The sequence below is a fragment of the Marmota marmota genome, unplaced genomic scaffold, assembly GCF_001458135.2.
Source record: "Marmota marmota marmota unplaced genomic scaffold, marMar, whole genome shotgun sequence".
NCBI classification, from domain to species: Eukaryota; Metazoa; Chordata; class Mammalia; order Rodentia; family Sciuridae; genus Marmota; species Marmota marmota.
In genome coordinates this window covers 11371083-11395266 of record NW_025999900.1, presented here as the reverse complement: position 1 = coordinate 11395266, position 24184 = coordinate 11371083, and the positions used below count along the sequence as shown (strand labels likewise).

The window sequence follows — 24184 nt, the reverse complement described above, 5'->3', positions numbered from 1 at the left end:
CAGCTTCCCAAATTGCTGAGAACATCAGACGTGTGTCACCGTGTTCAGCAGAATAATTTTTTTCTAATATCATTAATCACTTATACCTGTTTCTGTTAAATAAATAGATGCTTTAACCTAACTTGGGGGAATTTTGTTTTTTGTTTATGTTTAACCAAAATGGCTATTATTGACAAGCCTCCTATTGGACACACACCAGAATTTTTCATAGCTCAGACTGGCTTCTACATAAGAATGAACTGGGGGAGGTGGTACATCTGTAATCCTAGCACCTCGGGAGGATGAAGAAGGAGGGTCACAAGTTCAAAGCCAGCCTCAGAAATTTAGCAAGGACCTAAGCAACTTAGCAAAATCCTGTCTCAAAAGAAAAAATAAAGAGGGCTGAGTATGTGGCCCAATGATAAAGTACCCCTGGGTTCAATCCCCAGTATTGCAAAAGAAAAAAAAATTGTTCTCACCACCAAAAGATACACAATAACTCTTTTCAGTTTACCTTCTTTTGAATTTTATTATCATTCTACATTTTCAATGTAAATGTATATAGGTATCTTTAATTCTCCATGTTTCTGCATATTTGAATTTTTAAAATGAAATATTTTTAAAACTCTGCTATTCAAAATATTATTAATAATTTTCAAGAATATAATTTACTATTATTTACACCTAGTTATCTTTACTCATTGGTGAACTCAATTGTTTTTCCTCCCCTAGTACAGTTAACCTAATGAACATGTCCTGAAGTTTCTGGAGAACAACTAGATCTTTAAATTTGGATTCTAATCTAAGTAAATTGTTTGGTTTATTTGACTTACTTGATAAGTCCTATCAAAGATACATGAAGCTGGGTTTGGTGGTGTCCGCCTGTAATCCTAGCAATTTGGGAGACTGAGACAGGAGGATTGCAAGTTCAAAGCCAGCCTCAGCAATTTTTCAAGGCCCTAAGCAACTTAGCGAGACACTGTCTCAAAATTTTTTAAAAAAAATTAAATTTAAAAGACGGGCTGAGGTTGTGGCTCAGTGGTAGAGCACTTGCCTAGCATGGGTGAGGTACTAGGTTCGATTCTCAAAATCACATATAAATTAATAAATAAATAAAGGTCCATCAACAACTAAAAAAAAAATTAATTTAAAAGAGCTGGTGGATGTGGCTCAGTTGTTAAGCACCACTGGGTTCAATCCCTGGTAACAAAACAAAACAAAACAACAACAACAAAAAGATAAATAATACAGGTGTAGTACCTTACCCCTGTAATCTCAGCTATTTGGAAGACAGGTAGGAGGCTTGAAAGTTCAAGGCCAGCCTGGTCCATTTAGAAAGACCCTGTTTCAATAAAAAGGGGTGAGGATGTAACTCAGTGGTAAAGTACTCCTAGATTCAGTCCCCAGGACCATCAATAAGAAGGAAAAAGAAGAAGATAACAAGGACAATAAGCAAAAAGCATAAGTTTGACTCACAAGAATAAATTGCTTGGTGGATTAGAAGTGACTGGAACTTTTTGGAAAAAGTATAGCCCTGTATAACCTGTATAATCTATATAATTTATTATGGCAAGGATTAATTAGGCTTTGAGCATGTGTTTTAAGGAAAAAAGGTTCCAAGATGTATAAAATCATTCTGTCCTGTATAAATCCATTCTGTCCAATTATTTTTTGGTTGGCTTTTGTTGTTGTTGTTTTTTTGAGATGGGATCTCACAATGTTACCCGGGCTGGTTTTGAACCCATGAACTGAAGTAATCCTCCTGCCTCAACCTCCCAAAGGTTGAGATCACAAATATGTGCTACTGTCAGCTTGTCCTCAAAATTTTAAAAAAGACAATCCTTTGAGAAAATGTAAACATTGTCTACAAATAAAATTATGATTCACTGCAAGCAAGCAATTATATGAGAAGAAAAGTTGTCCCGTGATGTTACTACTTGTCTGAACACCATACTTTTTGGGACACTGGTGTGTGCATTAACTCGATGACTGTGATAACACTTAACTCTATTGTTGTAAATGTTTTTTATTTTTATTTTACTAGTAAATATGTGCCAAGCTGTAACAATAATGTAAAAATTATAAAAGCTTTCAGATATTTTTAAAATTTCTGTTTTAGGAAGAACAAATATTCTGGGGATGGCATAATGATGTCCATGTATTTGATACAAAAACACTGACTTGGTTTCAACCAGAAATTAAAGTAAGTGTTGCAAAAAGTATCCTTCATATTCATATATTCATTGATACATTTTAAATCTTTTAAAAACTCAGTTATTTGGATTTATCAATTGGGTTTATAATCACATACAAAGTAGTTATCTTGAATCTGTCACCAACACCATTTAAAAGAAAATCATATATAGCCAGGTGTGGTGGCATACATCTGTAATCCTGGGAACTCAAGAGGTTGAGGCAGGAGGATCTCAAGTTCCAGGTCAGCTTGGGCAACTCAGTGAGGCCTTGTCTGAAAATTTACAATTAAAAAAAAAAAAAGGTGGAACTGAGGATGTAACTCAGAGGCTGAATGATCATATGTTCAATCCCTAGTGTCACCAAAAAGAAAGAGAAAAAAAAAATTTCTCCAGATCAGATAAGATTTTCTAGAAAAAAAAATCTTTTAAAGAGATGCCATTGTGATTCTTTTTGTTTTTGTCATCATTCTTTACCCACAAGTAACATGCCCTAATTTGATAAAAATTCTTTTAAAAAGTCATTGTATTACAAAGCCCATGATTTTAAACACCATTTTTATAAACCCTTAAAATCAGAGCAACATACAATTACAGCATGACAAAAATACATTATCCTTGTTTTTTCATTTGCTAGTAACCAAGCACAAATTTAAATTAGTTTAAGCAATTTGGAGTGGCTCACACATCCTACACAGACCAGCACACCAGGAACTGGAGCACATTTCTCAACACCATCATAATACTTTTCATGTCTCTTTGTGTCTGCTTTTCCCCTTTTGTGTACTTGTTTCGCTACAGCTACTGCAGAACAGCTGGGGCCATTTTGGAGAGAACAGGGCCCTGGCTATGCCAGTACTTCTTGGTATAATGCTCTCTCATTGCCTGTAAATTAGTCTTAGAAGAAGACTCTGGTTCTACCTGGTATTGTCCCTACTCTTTATAGGACCCCTGTTACCAAGGGGATAACTTGCTGTGTCCACCCCAGGGAGAGCAGGGTATTATGATTGATAAGCTCAATATCCAAAGCCTTACACATACTAAGGTGTAATTGAGCCCAAGGCTTTACACATCCTAGGGTGAACAGAAAGGAATGCTAAGCAGGCAAAACTAACATTGTCTATTAGTATGCACAAGTGACTAAAAGTTTTCACAGTCCAACTTCTGTTGGTGAAAATCATGGAAAGTGCTACAATATTAAGTGTTATAGAATTTGACCTTCTCTGCAATCTCTTTCCAGGCAGTAAATTTCAGGTTTCCAGTGCTTTTCTGTTCTCTTCATTACATTTCTAATTGTAGAACTAATCAGCTGTCAGTTATTTATAGTTGAAGATTGAATTTTGCTTCAATCAGTATTTGAATTTTAAGATTTGGGTTTTTTATTAATGGAGTAAGAGAGTTTTACCTCTGTTAAGATTTCCTGTCAGCAGGTAGGTGGAGACAAATATTAGTGGATCTAAGTTTACTGAAACTAATCCTAGATCTCTTTGAGGCCTCTTAACCCTCTATTTCCTTAGAAAATAAGTTAGAACCTGGAGCTTCTGTGATGGGATAATAATAAAAGCTTTGTTTTGATAGAAGGGCTAGAAACCAAAACTCTCCAATGGTTCTCTTTCATTTACTTAAGTGTTATATAGGTGAAATCTGAATTATTTCTTATCAAGTTGAAACAGGTATTCAGGTAATCTTAAAATGAATAGTAAGTTATGGTGTTGGATGTAGAGCTTAAATTTTCCATGTCCTCATTTAGTAGCCAGTGAGCTGAAAATGTTCATAATGCATCTTGGGTAAAAATATAATCACTCCTTACATTTGCCTTTAGTTTAGTATAGCCTGTAAGGCTTAGAAATAATGAACCTAATCTTTCTCATTTTAGGACCTACCAATTTGCCAAAACTGACACTATGAAAAAAAAATGTATTTTCACTTAATAGATTTGGATTCAGTTGGAGGAGGGTCTTTCATCTAGTGGTAATTGCTTTCATGAGTTGCAGGATAATTTCTTTTCTTACATCATTAATCACTGATACCTGATTCTTTTAAATAAGTAGAAGCTTTAGCATAACTTGGGGAAATTCATAAACACATAGAATTATTCAAATTATTCTTCCTTCAAATTTCTCTCCTCCCTTTCTTCCTTCTGTATGTCTACCTTTCTTACTTTTTTTTTTTTTTTTTTTTTTTAAAGATAGAGTGAGAGAGGGAGGGGGGGGAGAGAGAGAGAGAGAGAGAGAGAATTTTTAATATTTATTTTTTTTTAGTTTTCGGCGGACACAACATCTTTGTTTTTTTTTTTTGTATGTGGTGCTGAGGATCGAACCCGGGCCGCACGCATGCCAGGAGAGCGCGCTACCGCTTGAGCCACATCCCCAGCCCCCTTTCTTACTTTTTTTAAAAAAAAATACTTTTTAGTTGTTAATGTACCTATATTTTTTATTTATTTATATGTGGTGCTGAGGTTCAAACCCAGTGCCTCACACATGCTAGGCAGGCGCTCTGCCACTGAGCCACATCTGAGCCCTACCTTTTTGTCTTTCATACTGAGAATTGAGCCCAAAGCCTTACACATGCTAAGAACGGGCTCTACCCGGAACTACATCCCCAGCTCCTTTTCCTTAAAATCTTATTCATTTATCTACCCATTCTCTCTTTTACCACCAATTAAGAACTTTTCTAAAGAAAAGATCTATTATTTTTTCAAAGTAAAATGTAGAGAACAGTTATTTAGTGTTAAGAGTTTTAGGAAGCAATAAAGTACTGTTTGACAAGGCAATAGTGAAATTCTTATGAATTTGAGGAGTTTGGAGATCATATTTAATTTTTTAGGCTCTGAGATCACCCACTATACAGTGCTCACTTCAAATTTTAACTCTTGTGTGTGTGTGTGTGAGAGAGAGAGAGAGAGAGAGAGAGAGAAAGAGAGAGAGAGTGAGTGTATATGTGACAGAATTTTTAATTTGATTTTTTTTATGGTCTTATGTTTCGATCCAAAATTTATGTGAATTTTATTTTGTTTAATAATGTCTGACATTTTAGAAGAGCACATTAAAATCAGGAAGAGTAAATTTTATTCTTAAAGAATTGTATTTGCCTATATTATTGTTTAGAATGAACTTCTGTGTAGGATTTTTAATTGAATTACATAGGTAAGGATAGCTTACTGATCAGGTGTGTCTCATACTAAGCATTGGAATGTGACTATATTACAGATGATTTAAGTCTTTGTACTCTTCTAATCTCTGCTTGCAGGGTGGAGTTCCACCACAGCCACGAGCCGCGCATACGTGTGCAGTTCTTGGAAATAAGGGTTATATCTTTGGCGGACGTGTTTTGGTTAGTGTTTTTAATGGAAATGGTATTTTTATGTGTGGTGCTTGTTATAAAAATTAGCCACTGATTTTGTGGAACAATGGAATATTCAGATAATCTAGAAACTAAAATGACATTTAATAACTTTTATTTATCTTTTATTTTCAAAACAGGCCATATACAAGCAATCACAGATGATTATAAATCATATTTTAATGAGGAAAATCCTTCACTTCAGTCCAGTTTCAGAAAAGTTTAATTTTTTATAATTTAAACCCTGTTAGTTTAAACCCATTTCTTCCTTTGCCCTTTGACACATTAATTTGGGAGCTCGATATTAATTTTATTAATGCTTTGCATTATTTCCCAATATTTAAATTTCTGATGTTGAGTAGGACAGATATAGTCTATTTTTAATCTAAAACTAACATTTTAAGCCGGGCGTGGTGATACACGCCTGTAATCCCAGTGGCTCGGGAGGCTGAGGCAGGAGGGATCACAAGTTCAAAGTCATCCTCAGCAACTTATGAAGACTCTGTCTCAAAGGAACAAATAAAAAAGGGATGGGGCTGTGGCTCAGTGGTTAAGCACCTCTGAGTTCTATCCCTCATACAAAAAGCAACAATTAATATTTTAGACCATAAAAGATATAAAACACTGTCCAATTTAACACTTTTATTTTAGCAAACTAGGATGAATGACTTGCACTATCTAAACTTAGACACCTGGACTTGGTCTGGAAGGTAAGTTTGAAATTTTAGTATGTTTTAATCTGTAGGGGTGTGTGTGTGTGTGTGTGTGTGTGTGTGTGTGTGTCCAGCCATAATCCAAATTTGTGTTCCTAAAATTGAACTGGTATTTGTTTTTCAGATTATATGTCTAAGCAAGGAATATACAGATGTAAACAGAACTTGTTCTTTAACTGAACTATATAAAACATGAAAATACTAACAGTTGAGCCAGGCACAGTAGCACATGCCTATAATCCCAGCGGCTTAAGAGGCAGGAGGATCACAAGTTCAAAGCCAGCCTCAGAAACTTAATCAGGCCCTAAGCAACATAACAGGGACCCTGGCTCAAAGGAAAAAATTAAAAGGCCTAGAGATGTGGCTCATTGGTTAAGTGTCTCTGGGTTTAATCTCTGGTACCATAAAAAGAAAGAAAAAACTAACAGTTGAAAATAAATTATGTGGGCTGGGGTTATGGCTCAGCGGTAGAGCACTTGCCTCGCAAGTTCGGGACTCTGGGTTTGATCCTCAGCACCACATAAAAATAAATAAGTGAAATAAAGATATTTTAAAAAAAAGAAAATAGATTATGTAAAATTACTGGTTTTGCATAGATTATCAAAGAAAAGGGAATAAAAGTAAGTTTTCACTTATCAGATAAAAATAATTATGACAGTGTGTGGTAGAATGTAACAACATAATTGGTAGTACAAATTGGGGCACTTTTTTTTGGAAGGTAGCCTGAAAATATGTTTAAAATATAAAATGGAAATCTCAACTGCTTCGGAGGCTGAGGCAGGAGGATCACAAGTTTGAGGCTACCAGGACAATTTAGTGAAACTTTGTCTCAAAATGAAAAGGGCTGGGGATATATCTCAGAGATTGCTTCCATAGCATGTACAAGGTGCTAGGTTCAATCTCCACTACCTGAAAAAAAATACACATACACATATAATTGCACATATATAAAGACATACGTGTGTACGTGCGTGTGTGTATGTGTGTCTGTGTGTGTGTATATAATTTCTTTGATTCATATTTTTCCAAAAACAATGACAAGGGTATGTGTATGTGTGTGAACATGTGTACATAGTTAAAAGATGTTTCAACATTATTAATAAAAGCCAAAATTGAAATTAATTTTCGTGTCTGCAAGTAGAGATTGTTTAAATCATGATACCTTGCCCAGTGGGCTGTTTTGCTTCCAATACCAAAGGAAACCATGTTTTACAGAAATATTATACAGCATATTATTTGAGATAAAAAAGTTACAGAACAGATTATATGCTCCCATGTATGTACTTTTAATAAATATATGCATTAAAGTCTTAAAGAGATATACCAAATTAATATTATTTCTTATTGGTGGGATACAAGATTATAAGAGAATTCTCCTTTTTAAAAAGTATTTTAGTGGTTGTTAAATGCTTTATGACCAAAGTGTTTCTAATAATAATTTTTAAAAACAATAAAAATATTTCTTTTTGGAAAAAATAAATTAACATTCTCTAAAACTGGCCCATGTTGCTATGGCGCATTCCAGAATGCTGAAGAATAGTGTTTTCTTTTCTCCTGGTTTTAAAACTTTTTGCTTCCAGCTTTTGTTTATGTTTTTTATTTATGTTTCTGTTTTATTAAAGAAGAGTTTATTGGTTTGAAAATTTTAGAGGTTTATCCTGCATCTGCAATGGCATGCATACTTTTATTTTGAAGGTAAAGTAGCTAGCATTTTCAGGGGAAGATAATGCTTTCGGAACTTATACAACAAGTAGACCAGAGTAAAAACAATAGCATGTGGAAACCAGCTAAAAACACAAAATTAAACATGAAACAATAGTAAAAAAAAAATAAGAGACATGAAAATAATTGTGTCAAAAAATGGGAAAGTGTGTTTATTAATCAACAAAAGTGATGTTAAATATGCATTGTGAATTAAATGGAAATTGAAATTTAATTTCACTCTGTGTTCTATGAACAAGTGAAATGGACATTAAGTGGAAATAAATTGTTCAAGTTTATCTAAGAACTTAAGAATGTTTTATAAACACTCTGAGATGATTAAAAACCTATTATTTTGCCGGGTGCTGTGGCACATGCTTGCAGTCCCAGCAGCTCAGGAGGCTGAGACAGGAGGATTGAGAGTTTAAAACCAGCCTCAGCAACAGCAAGGCACTAAACAACTCCGTGAGACCCTGTCTCTAAAAAAAATACAAAATAGGATGTGGCTCAGTGGTTGAGTGTCCCTGAGTTCAATCCCAGTTACCCCCAAAATAATAATAAACAAACAAATAAATAAAACTTTATTTTGACTAATGCAGTTGAAATAAAATAAATTTAATTAAAATAATTAAATTTAATTATTTTCTCTTGTCATAGGATTTCTATTAATGGAGAAAGTCCAAAACATCGGTCATGGCATACTTTAACACCCATAGCTGATGATAAACTTTTCCTATTTGGAGGACTAAGTGCAGATAATATTCCATTAAGTAAGTCAGTTAAAGTTAAGCATATAAAATATCCTCTCATTCCTTTTTCTTAATTTTATTTCATGCTTAAAGTGAAGTTAAGTCTTCCTTTTTTTCTTTATCCCTAACTTCATGCTTGCATTGCATTAAGAATTGAAAAAAAGAGGTGAGATAGCTCAGTGGTGGAACATTTGCCTGGCATGTGTGAGGCACTGAATCTTTAACACAAATAAAATAAAGTCATGCTGTCCATCTACAGCTGAAAAAAAAATTTTTTTTTAATTGGGAAGAGAAGCTCTCTGCTTCAATATCCTTGGATCTTCATGTACTTCTTCTTTTCTTAAGAAAAGAAGAAAAGGGTGAATCTAGCTGAATTAAAGCCCCTTACCACTGTAGTATTCTGTGATTCTGCGTCCTCCTGGGTTTTGATCCAGATGCTTATACTATAGGCTGGAATGGAGATTAGAAGACCAGCCTTCCTAGAAGGCTCTGGAAATACAAAGTGGAAAGCCAGTTTTTTCTCTTTTGTTATAGAATTATAAAGGAAAGTATTAGCAGAATTTTGTTAACTCCTTTCACTGCTGATCCTAATAGCTATGGGTTTTTTAATTGTGTTTTTCTTTAAGCAGTAAAATTGTGGCATCAGGGTAGATGAGTGACCAAGAATATTCACCTCTTGGTTTGAGGTGTTGGATGTATTGTATTTTCTTAACTCAGAAGTTTTCTATGGCTAAAGATGTTTTTATCAAGAAACCTATATAGGCTGGGGCTGTAGCTCAGTGACAGAGCACTTGCCTAGCACGTGTGAAGCATTGGATTCAATCCTTACCACTACATAAAAATAAATAAAATAAAGGCATTTTGTCCATCTACAACTACAAAAATATACTAAAAAAAGAAACCTATGTAACACTAAAATAATTTGTATAATTTTATATGGAATCTGGAAACAACTATTTTTCAACAGGAGATGTTCGTATCAGTGATGCATTTAGCGGGGAGTGTGGGCCACCTAATTTTAGAGCTGGTTGGAGAAATAACAATTCCTGGTAGGAGATGGTAATATTCTTGCAGATTATTTTTTCTCCAATTTATGAGCTTTTTAATTAAAAGAAATTTGGAATATAATAAAAATTAAGATGTACATTTTGCTAGAGGTTGTTTAACATCGTTAACTTCACGAGATCTAAAGTTTTTAATTCCTATTTGCTATTTTTGGTCATTGACTATGGGAAATTAAATATCTTAACTTTTAGTCTAGTCAGTTTCCTCTCTCATCAATTAAGTTTAAGATCTGATCATATGGATACCGAAGAATTATCTTCTATTGACTGATAATGGCATTGTGCTTATGTAGAGTGTTCATTTTTTAAGCAATCATACTGAAGTGTGTTTGGGGAAAATGATAGGAGATATAGGATTTGATTTATTATGAATTCAACAATAAGAATAACAGAGATAAATGGAACCCATTTGGCAAAACAGTTTTTTTGATGGATTAATGCTGGGGATTGAACCCAGGGTTTTGCAGGTGATAATAAGTGCAAACACTACTTCTGAGCTACACCACCAGCTCAAAACCTTGATAGTTGTTGCATCTAGGAGGTAGATCACTCTACTTTTGTGTATGTTTGAAATATTTATGAAAAAGATATGCACACACAGGAAAGATAATCATATAAATGTAACATGATAAATATGGAAAAAATTAAAATTGTATCCAAAGGACTAATTAAACTGTCATAATATTTCAGGTGATGGTTGGATTCATAATACAATAACAAATTGTTGGAAACAACTTATACATTTACCTAACACAAGACCCAGGTAAGTCTAGTAGTTGACAAGTAGTAAAATAATTAAGAATTTTTAAAGTATTAAGATAAAGCACTCAATTTATACTGTTTGCCACTGAAATCATAAAACATTCAGAATGATATCTTTCACATGAGCTTTATGTTATATAATTCAAATATCATTTTAATTATATCTGACTGTTAAAAATAATCTATCTAGTTTTTATCCATATTTGCATATTTAAAAATGTTATTCTTTTAGGTAAATGTGAAATCTTGCCTGATAAATATGAAAAAGATAATTTAAAATATCTCATAATTTTAATATTTTAATGTTAATATTTTTAATCAGTAGATAGGAATAGGGTTGGCTTTAATAGTAGTAATTTGTTTTTAGAAGTTTAAAGAAATTTAATGAGGAAATTTGATTTCATATTGATTTAGTAGATGGCAAATTATTATTTTGATTACTGGTCTAATGTATTTATTAATGTGAATTTTTTGAAAAAGAAAATGTTAGATATTTGTAGTATATTATAATAAAAATTATAGGAACAGTATACTATTATTATATTAAAGAAACCACAGTAGTATTGTATTTCTTATTTTTTCAAATTTGGTTGAATAGTATAATAAAAAATATCTTCATAGGAAATTCAGATTCAGCACATAATTATCATTGTAGTCAGTAACAAATTTTATGCCTTTCCGTGCCATGTATTTCAGATTTTTTAACTATAGATGATTTATGTTAGTGTGCAAATTAATGATATGTATTTTTGTTATTTAATAAATGATAATTTTAAGTAACTTTTTTGAGAAAAAGACTTAAAATATTTATATATATTTTGGTATGTATATCTATGTTAATATTTACTATATATTTATAATCTATCAATATACTTATAATCTATAACTTATATTTACATATTTGATTATTTTATTTTCATGTATAAAATTCATTGGAATTTATTATTTTAACAATTGTGGCTTTTTAAAAATATATTTGTTTAATTTAAAGAGTTTTATATTAAGATATGGGGACCCAGATTTCTAGTCCTTGCTCAGTTACTGTTTAGTTTTTTGGCTTTAAAAAGTCACTTAAAGAAGCTGAGCATCAATTTCTTCATCTGTGAAATAAAGGAGTTGGACTAGATAATCTCTAAGTTTCTCCTAATTTTTGATTTTATAAATATGTTAATTATAGACCAAAGTGGTAGTAAAAATGTTTAATTTTTAAATTGCTCCTATTTTATATTTCAATTCTTAATAATTAGAGCAACACAACTATTATCAATAATATACTAGTTAGAACTAGAGCTATGTAAAGAGATTTCTTTTGATTCAGTTGATGTGTCATGTAAATAATATGCTTTATTAGAATGTTTAGGTGATAAGTTTAGAGCAGCTGTGAGAGGACATATACTATCAGTCTATAGAAAAAACATCAGGTTCCAAGCTAGATGTCACCAAAATCAAGGCAGGAAAGGCTTTCCAGTGTTCTTCGATGATGAAATCCAGGCCAGAGTTTCCATAAGGCAGATAAGACAGAGGCAGATCTATCTTCAGGTATGAGGTGAGGAGGAGAACAGGTGGGATACAGTTGAGTGTAAGGAGAACATNAGGTCTGTTACAGAGATATATATATATATATATATATATTTGTGTGTGTGTGTGTTTACTAATTTTTATGAAAGTGACAATTAACATCTAAATGCATTTTGTGCAAACTTTTCCAAGATATAATTTGAAATGTAAGCTGCCCAATTATCCTCTTAGAACTCTGAGACAGGGCTTCTTAATCTTAGCATTATTGACATTTTGAACCAAATAATTGGTTCAATAATTGTTGTTAGGGGTGTCCTGTACATTGCAAGATGATTAACAGCATCCTTAGCTTTTACCCACTAGATGTGAGTAGCACTGCCTTCTCTTTCCCCAAGTGATGACAACCAAAAATATCTACAGGTGTTGTCAAAAGTCTCCTTGGGGGACAGGTTACCCCTGGTTGAGAACCACTGTTCTACAGCATAACACTATCTTCAGGCCTTACCTTAGATAAAACTATGCCTGGTTCAAAGACCATCTGTAAATCCATACCTAATAACCCATATAAGTGGTTGTCAGCAAAGAACCTTTTTTATGTGTCTGTAAAAGATACGAGATAAAGTGTTGGTGTAGAGAGCCAAAAGCTCTGCTGGATCCCATGAGTATTGCCAAGGCCATTATATACATAGCTGTCTCTCTAGGAAATTAATCTATTCCTTTCCTTATATGGGGCATTCATTATATTCCATTTCTTTTACCTAATCTCTCTTCTAATCCTCTCCAAACCCACAACATAATTTGGGTTCTTGTTGAGAATTTATGCCAATTTGCATTCTAACATATAATTTGGAGAACTGAGCAAGTATTTCCAAAAGAACATATCTAATAACTTGATTTATCCTGGGTCCCAAGTGCATTTGTCATTGGCTATGGCATGATTGAGGAAAATATGTGGCTTAACAAATTGTACATACTCCTACTGTTTGCACGTGCAGAATTTAAGTAAAAGGGATTAATATGCTAAAAAATAAGTGATGTGGTAATAAAAGAAATGACAATATATAATTGTTTTGGGTATCTATTACTCTAGCAATTTGGTTTATTAAGAAAAGTAATAAGGACTGGGGATATAGCTCAGTTAGTAGAGTGCTTGCCTTGCATGCACAAGGCCATGTGTTCAATCCCCAGCACCACCAAAAAAAAAAAAAGTAATGAGTCAAAGCAATGATTTTGTAAAATCCTTAGTTTCTCATGTGAAATTGAGAATCTGCATGTACTTTGAGATTTTTGAGAGGTAGAGCTTTTGGAAATTACGAACTTTATAAATAAACTATAAAATTTTTCTTGGTAAATAATGTAAAATTGGAGATGGACATGAGCTATCAGACCATTTACAAAAGAACATTAATTGCTCTACTCCTTTATGAAATAATTTGCATATTTAATCACTGAATAAATTATATCAGTATTTTGTGTTTGCTTTTGCTAATTAAGATTTTTTTTTTAGCACCAACTGGGTACAGAATACCATATTGGATATTTTTTTAAAGAAGCATAAAATTAGCATACCCGAGTTTCAGTGGTTTGCTGGCATACAGTTACAACTACTCTCAAAGTTGAGGCACCTAATGTATAGCCTTTGCTGATTACTACAGGTGTAAATACTCCCTTTATAGCTGATTTCAAGATATTAAAATGATTCTGAGCTGGATGAAGATATGCACAATTCGTTCACCTAGCCAGTGAGCCTGTTTCAACATACCACTGTGGCAATTTCTGACCTCACAGACCTCATGGTCTTTTTAGGGAGCTGGAAGACAATTAAAGTAGTATATAGAGCAATTAATCTTCAAATGTGAGTTAGTAGAGCACAAAATAAACATGTAAATGTTGAAAGATGCTGATCAGAAATGGCAGCAAAACCAGTTAGATGGATTATTTGAAACACTTCCTTCATATTGAGCCTGTTTTTTTAAGGCCCAGAGAAAATGACTTATTCTAGGCTTAAGAAAAAGGGCAAACAACAGCTGGGGATATAACTCAATTGGTAGAGGGCTTGTGTACAAAGTCCCTGGGTTCAATCCCCAGCACCACAAAAGAAAAAAAAAGGGGTGGGGGGGCAGCAAACAAAAGCCTGGAAGTGAATATAAGTTTTTTCCTTAGGGTAAGCAAGGAAGCAGAGTTGGTTGAAATAGAGGACTCACTGGGGAGAGGCAAGAATTAACATTTGGGGGAAAAAGAAATAATGACTGATCATAAAATATTAGGCTAGAAAAAAGAGTTGGCAGCACAGATGCTTCCTAATCAGGAAATTCCCATGCTAACTGTATTTTACACAATTTACAAGATATTTCAAAATAACTAGAAGAGTCTGAAGGTTCCTAACACATAGAAATTATAAATGTTTGAGGAGATAGAAATGTTAATTATCCTTATTTGATCACTACACATTGTGTACATATTATTATACTATACCTCATACCTCATAAATATGTACAAATATGAGTCAATAAAATTCTTAATGGTCAGATAGTAAAAAAGTATTTGAAAAGTATTATTTATTAGATATATGTAGCTAGAGAGATTAGAGATTTAAAAAAAAAAGGAACATATGGTATTCTGTACCCAGAGTGATGAATGATTTGACAATAGAAATGTGAAGAGAGTAGCACATTGGATTTGTCAGGTGATGTGAATAAGCAGAAAAGAAAGAGGCAAAAGTAATGAGAACAGTAACATGGCAGATGTTAATAAGAGAATTGGGAAAGGTGCCTCTGTCAGCAATAAGGGGGTCAGTTCCTTCTTAATTTATTGTGTTTTGAGGATAATATGTATGAAAGAAAAGGGTTAAAAAAAAAGGTTGGGGGATATAATAGAAAGAGTTATTGGGAATCACCTCCTTAATCAAAATGATACAATTTAAAGAACTCTAAAAATATCTTTAAAATCTAACCCCTTTGAAGATATGCCAAAGGTTCAAGTTCAGTCATGCCTATTTTAAAATGGATTAATTTTAGAGTATACAGTTTATAATTGACTTTATGTAATGTACAGTTTCTTCCTGTATTTCACCGTTTATAATTTTCAATTTTAGGTTATGGCACACAGCCTGTTTGGGAAAAGAAAACGAAATAATGGTGTTTGGTGGGAGCAAAGATGATTTACTTTCCTTGGATACAGTAAGAAATCTTATATCTAAATGTTTCCTCTGGAATTATGTTATTCAAAATAAATAACTACCCAACAAGAATATTGCTATTCTAATACTGCAAAATATAAAATGTTACTCTGTGGGGTTATTAATCCTAAGAATGAGTGGCTTTTGTAAAACATTTCAAGAGTTTTTGGATTTAGAAATCCAAATAGGGGGTCTGTGTTATGGGGTTGTGGCTCAGTGGTAGAGTGCTCACCTAGCACGTGCGAGGCCCTGGGTTCAATCCTCAGCACCACATAAAAATAAATAAATAAAATAAAGGTATTGTGTCCAACTACAAACTAAAAAATAAAATATTAAAAAAAAAGAAATCCAAATAGGTCTATTAATTTCATTACTTATTACAAAGAGCTTTTTTCTTTGAGCCTTTTCTTTTTTTTCTTTGAGCAAGACCCTGTCTCAAAATGAAAACTAAAGAAAGGACTGCTGGGGATGTAGATCAGTAGTAGGACACCCTTGGATTTTACCACCAGAAATGAAATTAATTACTTAAAATATTAAAACCATAATTTTGTACTTACATAGCAAAATTTTTGCCTAGCTTGTGCAAAGCCTTGGGTTCGATACTCAAGACCACAAAAGAAAGGGGAGGGGCAAATTTATATTTTGTCTTCTCTTTTTTGTCACTAGAAATCTTCTTTTCTTTTAGATGACACAGTTTAAATTATAACTAAAATCTGGATCACAAATTATGAAATTCCAAAGATCTATTTGAAAGGATTTATAGAAATTTTCTGTTGACCCTTCTACCATTATTAACTTTTAGATGAAAGACTCATTATTCAAAAAATCTTCAGGATCTTAATTTTTTAAAATATTTTTTAAGTTGTCAATGGATCTTTATTATTATTTTTTTTTATATGCAGTGCTGAGAATTGAACCCAGTGCCTCACACATGCTAGGCAAGCACTAGGCAAGCTCTGAGCTACAACCCCAGCTGCTTAATTTTTAAATTAATAATTCTCAGGAAGGGAGCTAAAGGGTTTAGTTCAGTGGTACAGCACTTATCTAGCATATGCAAGGGCCCTGGGTTTGATCCCTAGCACCTCAAAGGAACTATCTCGAAATAGGATAAAGAAGAGTTTTGCTTTTTTGTTTGTTTGTTTTTTATGTGTGTGTGGTCTGGGAATTGAACCTAGGCCCTTGGGCATGCTAGGCAAACACTCTACCCCGAGCCACATCCCCAGCCCTAAAGCAGAGATTTTTAAAATAAGAGCAATTTGAAGAAAATGCTTTTGTTAAAAAAAAAAAGTGTTTATAAACCACTACTTGTGTCACTTTTTAACTCACTATTCTCAGAAAAGAACATATTTCTGATTTTTAAATTTGCAATTATAAGCTATTGATTAGGTAGAATTTTGGCCACTGAAGTTTGGTAACCACATACCCAAAGTTTGTGCATAGCAGGTGTATGTGTACATATATATGTGTATATTTGTGGGTATCCTTGTTTGCGTGCATGCATATGTATATGTGTTACCAGTCAGAGATTTATTTGCTGCTTTATGCTATGTTTTTACATGTGTAAAATACAATAAAGCATTATATTATTAACTCAATGTTATTTTTATAAAAATCCCTGATAAGACCTTTCTTATGTTTTAGGGTCACTGTAATGATTTATTGATCTTTCAAACACAGCCTTATTCACTACTCAGGTAAGCAAATCCAGTATTTTTATATATACATGCTAGGAATGTATCATTTCCTTTTTCCTCCTTTTTTGGAAGAGATATATTTTTCAGGTAGTTTGTATGACTTGAACCTAAGAAAATATTTGTCTTTTTAATAGTAAAATCAAATTTATGTTGGTAAATCATATACCAGTGTTATTATTTTTAATTATAATAAACAGCCAGGCATCGTGGTTCATACCTGTAATCCCAGAAGCTCAAGAGCTTGAGTCACAAGAATCATAAGTTCAAGGATAGCCTTAGCAATTTAACAAGGCTCTAACAACTTAGTGAGACCCTGTCTCAAAATAAAAAACAAAAAGGGCTTAGGGATATAGCTCAGTAGTAAAGCACCTGGGATTAAATCTCTAGTACCAAAAAAAAAAAAAGAAAAGAAAGAAAAGAAAAAAATTAAAATATGTAGTACAATCACATTTTTTATTTTGTTTATAAAATTGCTCTTAGTTCATTTGGTAATATTAAGCATACTGTAGTTCCTTAATTCTAATCCTTCTTAAAATTTTTATCTTCTGAAAATCAGAATATGTCATATTGATCGTATCTCTATATACCACACACACATACGTACATTCACACATTTAATATAGCAGAATTTTTTTAAACCTCAAAGCCATTATTAAATTGATGGTATGACTTATACTTTCTTGGCTCATATGTTCTTGCTCTAAAAAGGAGTATGTAGCTGGTCAAGGTGACACACGCCTATAATTCCAGCTGCTTGGGAGGCTGAGGCAGGAGCATCACAAGTTCAAAGCAAGCCTAGACAGCTTGAAACCTTGTATCAAAATTAATCAATTAGTTAATAGGTCTGGGGATATAGCTCACGGGTAGAGCACTAATAGCACAAAAAGAAAAATATAAATAGATAATGTATGTTTTGGTCAGCTTTTTTGCTGCTGTGACCAAAAAACCTGACAAGAATAATTTTAGAGGAGGAATACTTTATTTGGGGCTCACAGTTTCAGAGGTCTGAGTCCACAGATGGCTTGCTCCACTGCTGTGGGCCCAACAAGAGGCAGAACATCATAGCAGAAAAATGTGGTAGAGGAAAGCAGCTCAGGACATGGCCACCAGGAAGCAGAGACAGACAGCTCTGCTTTCCAGGGACAAAATGTGTACCGGAAGGCATGTCCCCCAATGACCCATCACCTGCAGCCATACCCTACCTGCCTACAGTTACTACCCAGTTAATTCCTATTAGGGAGTTAATGTACTGATAAAGTTAAGGCTTTCATAGCCCAGTCATTTCACCTCTAAACTTTCTCACACATGAGCTTTTGGGAGACACCTAATATCTAAACCATAACAATATACAAGGCTGATGCAGTACACTATAATCCCAACCACCTGGAATACTGAAGCTGGAGGACTGCAAATTCAGGGTCAACCTGGGCAATTTAGTGAAACTCTGTCTCAAAATCAAGTTTCAAAACAGGGATGGGGATATAGCTCAGTGGTGAAGCACTTGCCTAGCATGTGCAAAGCCCTGAGTTCAATCCTCAATAACACACACAAACACACACACACACACACACACACACACACACACACACAAATGTATGTACAGAGTTTTCTGGGAGGATTGTAGGAAAAGCCCCTATTTTTTCCTGCCTATTGACAGTTGGGAAGAAGGACTTAAAAGAAGTCAAAGTTGCCCAGCAAATAGATGTGGATTTTATGCAGTGAGAATAATATGGGTGAAGGCATATGAGGGGTTGAGAAAGAGAAAGAGATGACATGCAGTATTTCAAGGAGTATACTATAACTTCCAAATGTTCTTCAACTTGAATCACTGAAAAAACATTAGACTAGCTCAAACTGAAATTTCTTGGTCTTTCTTGACTGCTCCTTGGCTTAGTGTGATAGTTCTGAAACTTGTCTGCATATTAGAATCTCATGGGGAGCTTCAAAAACTATTGATACCAGTGTTCTACCCCCAGTCGTTTTGGTTTAATTGGTGTAGGGTGTGGCCTGTACTTTGGAGATTGATTTTAAAGATCTCAAGTTAATTCTGATATGCAGACAAGTTTGGAAACGACTGCTATAAATATGATGGCTTATACTGATATTTTAACTTTTACTGTGACCATTACTTTCCCTAACTAGTTTGCAAGTTCTTCATATACAAGGATTAAGAAGTATTTGAGTGCCCACATGGAAAGGCATGAAATGAAATGAAATGAAATGGCATGGATAAGAAAGGAGGAGTATCTGTTTATATAGTGATGAGAAGAAGCCATTAGGGATTAAGTTATTGGAAGCACAAAACATTGAAGGAAAAATTGGCATAGTCTTAAGGAAGTAAATTTTAGCAAACAGTCAAATTAGCCTTGACTGCAGGAATGATACTTTTCTTTTAAAATAGAGGAGAAGGAAGGGGTTGGGGTTGTGGCTCACGGGAAGAACACTCACCTAGCACATGCAGGGTGCTGGGTTTGATCCTCAGCAGCTCATAAAAATAAAATAAAGGTATTGTGTCCAATTACAACTAAAACAAATATTTTTAAAAATGGAGGAGAAGGAAGAAAGTATGGGTATAAAGACAAATATTTATTGGTTGGAGAGAGGGTATTGAGAAAGTTTTAGTTGAAAGTGAGGTCATCTGATAAGAAAAAAGAGAGGTGAAGATATGAACTTAAAGATGGTGGAGATTTGAAAAGGTACTGAGATGACTACAAGAAGATGCTGAATGAGGATATTTTTTAACAGAGTAATGCTCAGCTCAGACTATAACTGATATGTAGAGGTAACACATCTGCAGAAACAGTTTTCTTCAGCAGCTAGATCACAGGTACAGAGAGATGATTGACTCATTTTATCCATGGTTTGAATTTGGCCAGGGTGGTGCGACAGAAATGAATCAATATAGAAATGAGATAAAGTAAAACAGCAGACAACTAGATGGGCTTGCCTTTCAGGCTAAACTAAAGGTGACCACCAGTCTTTTGGCTTCTTTGTGTCATCCATGATACTGAGTGCAGTGCTCTCTATGCTTGGGTATATTCCTTTTTGTTGCTGAGCATAGTTTAATATATCAGAACTCAAATATAGCACGAATTTAGTTGTGTTTACTATGTGAAGTCTGTTATCTTGACATAATTGCTTGTCCACAGTGCAGTCAACATGTTCTTTTTATTTGAAGTCAGGAGACATTTAATACTTACTGTAATTGCGATACAATAGGACGCAATTAGTCTTTTCACATCACGTGATCTAACGGACTGTGGGATCATCCCATTGTTTATATTTATATATTTATATAAATATATAAAATATGTATTTATATTTAAAACAGGGCTGGGAGTGTAGCTCAGTGGTAGAGCACCTATGGGTTTAATCCCCAGTATGCGTGTGTGTGAATCAAATTTATGTATACACACACATATTTTTGGTTTCCATTGGATGTGGGTCAGATACAATCTCTCTGCAATAAAAATACATGACTATTATAGTGTTTAGGGGAAAAAAATCCTCTTATGTTCCAGACAATACAAAGGAAGTACAATGTCAGGTAAAATTTTTATAATGATTTTTATTAGGGGTTTAGTTCAGTGATAGATTGCTTGCCCCCCAACACATACACACACACACAAAAACCTGTAAATATTTTATATTATATCTTCAGGTTTGAAAACTAATAATTTGGGCTGGGGTCATAACTCAGTGGTAGAACACTTGTCTGGCACATGTGAGACCCTGGGTTTGATCCTCAGCATCACATAAAAATAAATAAATTAGGGGCTAGGGATGTGGCTCAAGTGGTAGCGCGCTCGCCTGGCATGCGTGCGGCCTGGGTTCAATCATCAGCACCACATATAAAAACAAAGATGCTGTGTCTGCCGAAAACTAAAAATAAATAAATAAATATTAAAAAATTCTCTCTCTCTGTCTCTTTCCTCTCTCTCTCAAAAAAATTAATTAATTAAAAAGTATTATGTCCATCTACAACTAAAAAAATGATATTAAAAAAACAACTAATAATTCTGTTATGTTTTATTTACAGGTCATGCCTAGACTGCATTGGTAAAAATGCTATTATTTTAAAAAGCCAAATATCTCTATTACCTCCTAAACTTCTCCAACAAGTACTCAAAAAAATCACATTTTGGACTGCTGCCAATCACCGAGAAGAACAAAGAGCCCAAAAAGATGAAACAGAAAATAAGTATCAGTGGATCAGTAGCAATTGAATTGTTATATACTCTATATATATCTAATACACTTAAACATAACATTTCAATCAGAGTATACATTTACCCCCCCATAGCAGGCTTTATTTAAAGGATAAAATATGAAACAAAATGCTCTGTTAAAGTTATTATATAGCATGGAATATACAGAAATGAGATATAAATACAGATTATATTTGTAAACCAGTGTCCTTATAATCTACAGAACAAGTATGCTTTCTGAAAGTAAGTACAGTTATAACAGATATTAAATCAATGTGTACTCTTTACTGGAAAGATTATGCAAATTTGAGAAGAAAAATTACCCTAAGGACTTCAGAAATTCCCTAACATAACTGTAGATATGTGTATAAACATTACATACCAACTTTCAGAAAGATAAATTCTCTCAAGTTGCTTTAAAATTACCTGTCTCCTATAATAGTTATTTAAAAACTTCTCCTTAAATAACTAATACAGCTGGTCAAAAAGCATAAAATAGGCAGATACCAGTACTGTATTAACTCCAGCCCTTCTGGCACTTACTTAGTAAAGTGTTCTTAGGCAACATTGTAACTTTTCTTCACCCTTTGGGTGGAGAAATACATGTCCTCAATTCTGACTCCAATTAAGTTATTTAGTTTGTCCAGTTATACACACACACACACACACACACACGAGGCCAAGTTTTAATGTATATAAAGTGAAGGTTTATTTTATCATACAGGCTTTGGAATATTGGGATGTGGTATATTTATTAACTTTTGAGACATGTTGAAATACATTTTGCCTTGGAAAAATAATTTTTGTAAGCAATGAAATGGGGTGGTAATATAGCAATTTGACTATGAAAAGCCCTCAGTTTGACTCAGTCTGCTCCATAGAGTTGATGCTTAAAACATCAGGATGTTCAAAATCCTTTGAATCCTTTTAAAATAAAAGTATTTACCATCTACCGAGAAATGGAACCCTGTATCTCCCTGTATCTTTGAATCAAATAGTACTTTTGCCATAATTGAGATATTTTTCTTCATATTATCACAGTCATGCCCTTCCATTATTAGGTATAATTAACTACTACAAAGCTTTGTATATAAAACTGTTCTCCACACTATCACCTTACAAGTTGTTTTTGAAGTTTAAAATGTCAGAAAAATATATTTCTACATTGAAATATGTAATTTATAGTGAAAATTATAGTTTGTAGTGTCATTAAATTTAGATATATATTTTATATATGTATTGTATTTTGGATGTATAAAGCTTCTATTTATGTATTGTAATATTTGTGTTTACATTTTTATTTATTGTACAAAGAATATGGAGTTACTGTTTCATAATTTTGTCAATGTGAACCAGTTATTAGAGTTGATTGTGCAAAAAAAACTGTAAGTTTTGATTTTTTCTTACTGTTTTTAATCTGCATATCAGATTTAGAAAATGAATCTCACAAGTTACACACATCTTAAGAGAAATGATCTTGTTACTGTGACCTTCAGTCAGCATTTTATAGTTAAGGCAAAAATATACCAAAATCTGCTGGGCACGGGGGCCACCTATAATCCCAGCAGCTCAGGAGGCTGAGGCAGGAGGATGGAGAGTTCAGAGTCAGCTTCAGCAAAAGAGAAATGCTAAGCAACTCAGTGAGACCCTGTCTCTAAATAAAATACAAAACAGGGCTGGGAATGTAGCTCAGTGATTGAGTGCCCCTAATTTTAATCCCTGGTACCTCACCCAACCCCCTAATTTTAATCCCTGGTACCCCACCCGACCCCCACCCCCACAAAAAAATACACACACACACACACACCCCAAAACCTAATTGATTAGTGATGGATGACATTGAATGGAACAACACCTTTTAAAATGATTTCTGGATTATATGGATGCTTTCTCCAGCCCATTAAAAGAGCACTTCTGTTTTTATTTTTTATTTTTTTTAGCACTTCTGTTTTTAAATGTTTTTTTCAAAACATTAAAAGTTGGATTAGCCCCCTCAAAATGCATATTTTTGTTTCGACTTTGGGAATGAAACCTATATATAACCTATCCCCAGCCCTAGTACTACTTTTATTTGACTTGATATTCTGTGCTGCTTCAAAAAGTTATGTATCTTAAGGTAGTCTAGGGTAGGAATGACTGAAATTCTGATCTTTACCTTCATATTCTGAATTTTGGCTTAAACCAGGGCTTCCCTGCTATTAGAAAGTTTTAATTTCCATAGACTAAATGGTATTTCATTCGTCACTTCTTACCAGCTGATGTTTTACTATCAACTTTTGTGCCACTGATTTCCACAGTATATAGAAGCCAGGGTATATAGAAGATAACAACAGCTTCACGACTTTACTTCTTAATACCTTATTACTGTCTCTCTGGAAGATTATTCTAGCAGGTTTAATGGTTTTTCTCAGATGGATCACAAAATGGGTTCTCAAGGAAAAAGAATCCTAGGATGTTCTTCACTTGTTAGGAAGGATTCTTTTAAGGTGTTATAATTTTAATGATACAATAGATAGCACATCAAATGGTATACATTTTTACAAATAGTATTTGCACAAACAATATTTGCACAAACACCTTTAAAAATTATTAGCCTCTCACATCTAGAAGCTGAAAAATATTCTTTAGGACTTTGTACTGTCAGTTTGTAGTGACATTTTCATTAATACATTATTTAAGTTTGTGTATTAGTGTCTGAGAGATAAGTAATCTAAAATTACTAAGAATTTTCAGGGTAGTTCATGCTGTCAACAAAGTTTAGACTTTTGGAACATTGACGGGAGTAACCAATTTTAAGAAACATAATTCCTCTTTAAGCACTTTTTTTGGTGCCTATATTTCAATTATATAGTAGTCCCATCATCTGAAGTTTTGTTTTCTGCTGTTTCAGTTACCTGTGGTCAACTATAGTCTAAAAATATTATTAGAGTTCATTGAATAATTAAGATATTTTGAAGGAAGTGAGGGCTAGGGATGTGGCTCAGTGGTAGAGTGTTTACCTAATATGCATAAGGCCCTGGATTGGATCCCCAGCCTTAGGGGGATATATATCTATATATCTATATATCTATATATATATATATA

The 24184-nt window shown here is 33.5% G+C and overlaps 1 protein-coding gene across 2 annotated transcripts in view; it reads left to right on the top strand.

The window, feature by feature from the left end:
* Positions 1–22380, top strand: part of Klhdc1 (kelch domain containing 1) — a 47216-nt gene extending 24836 nt beyond the window's left edge. The window contains exons 6-13 of one of the 2 annotated variants that reach the window (XM_015491044.2): positions 2099–2182; positions 5421–5504; positions 6165–6223; positions 8585–8697; positions 10431–10503; positions 15115–15199; positions 16840–16892; positions 20932–22380. In XM_015491044.2, the coding sequence (XP_015346530.1) occupies positions 2099–2182; positions 5421–5504; positions 6165–6223; positions 8585–8697; positions 10431–10503; positions 15115–15199; positions 16840–16892; positions 20932–21118 (738 nt within the window). In that variant the 3' untranslated portion in view covers positions 21119–22380. The remainder of the gene's footprint in view (positions 1–2098; positions 2183–5420; positions 5505–6164; positions 6224–8584; positions 8698–10430; positions 10504–15114; positions 15200–16839; positions 16893–20931) is intronic. The other variant, XM_048798621.1, reaches the window with a different exon arrangement.
* The last annotated feature ends 1804 nt before the right edge of the window (positions 22381–24184 follow it).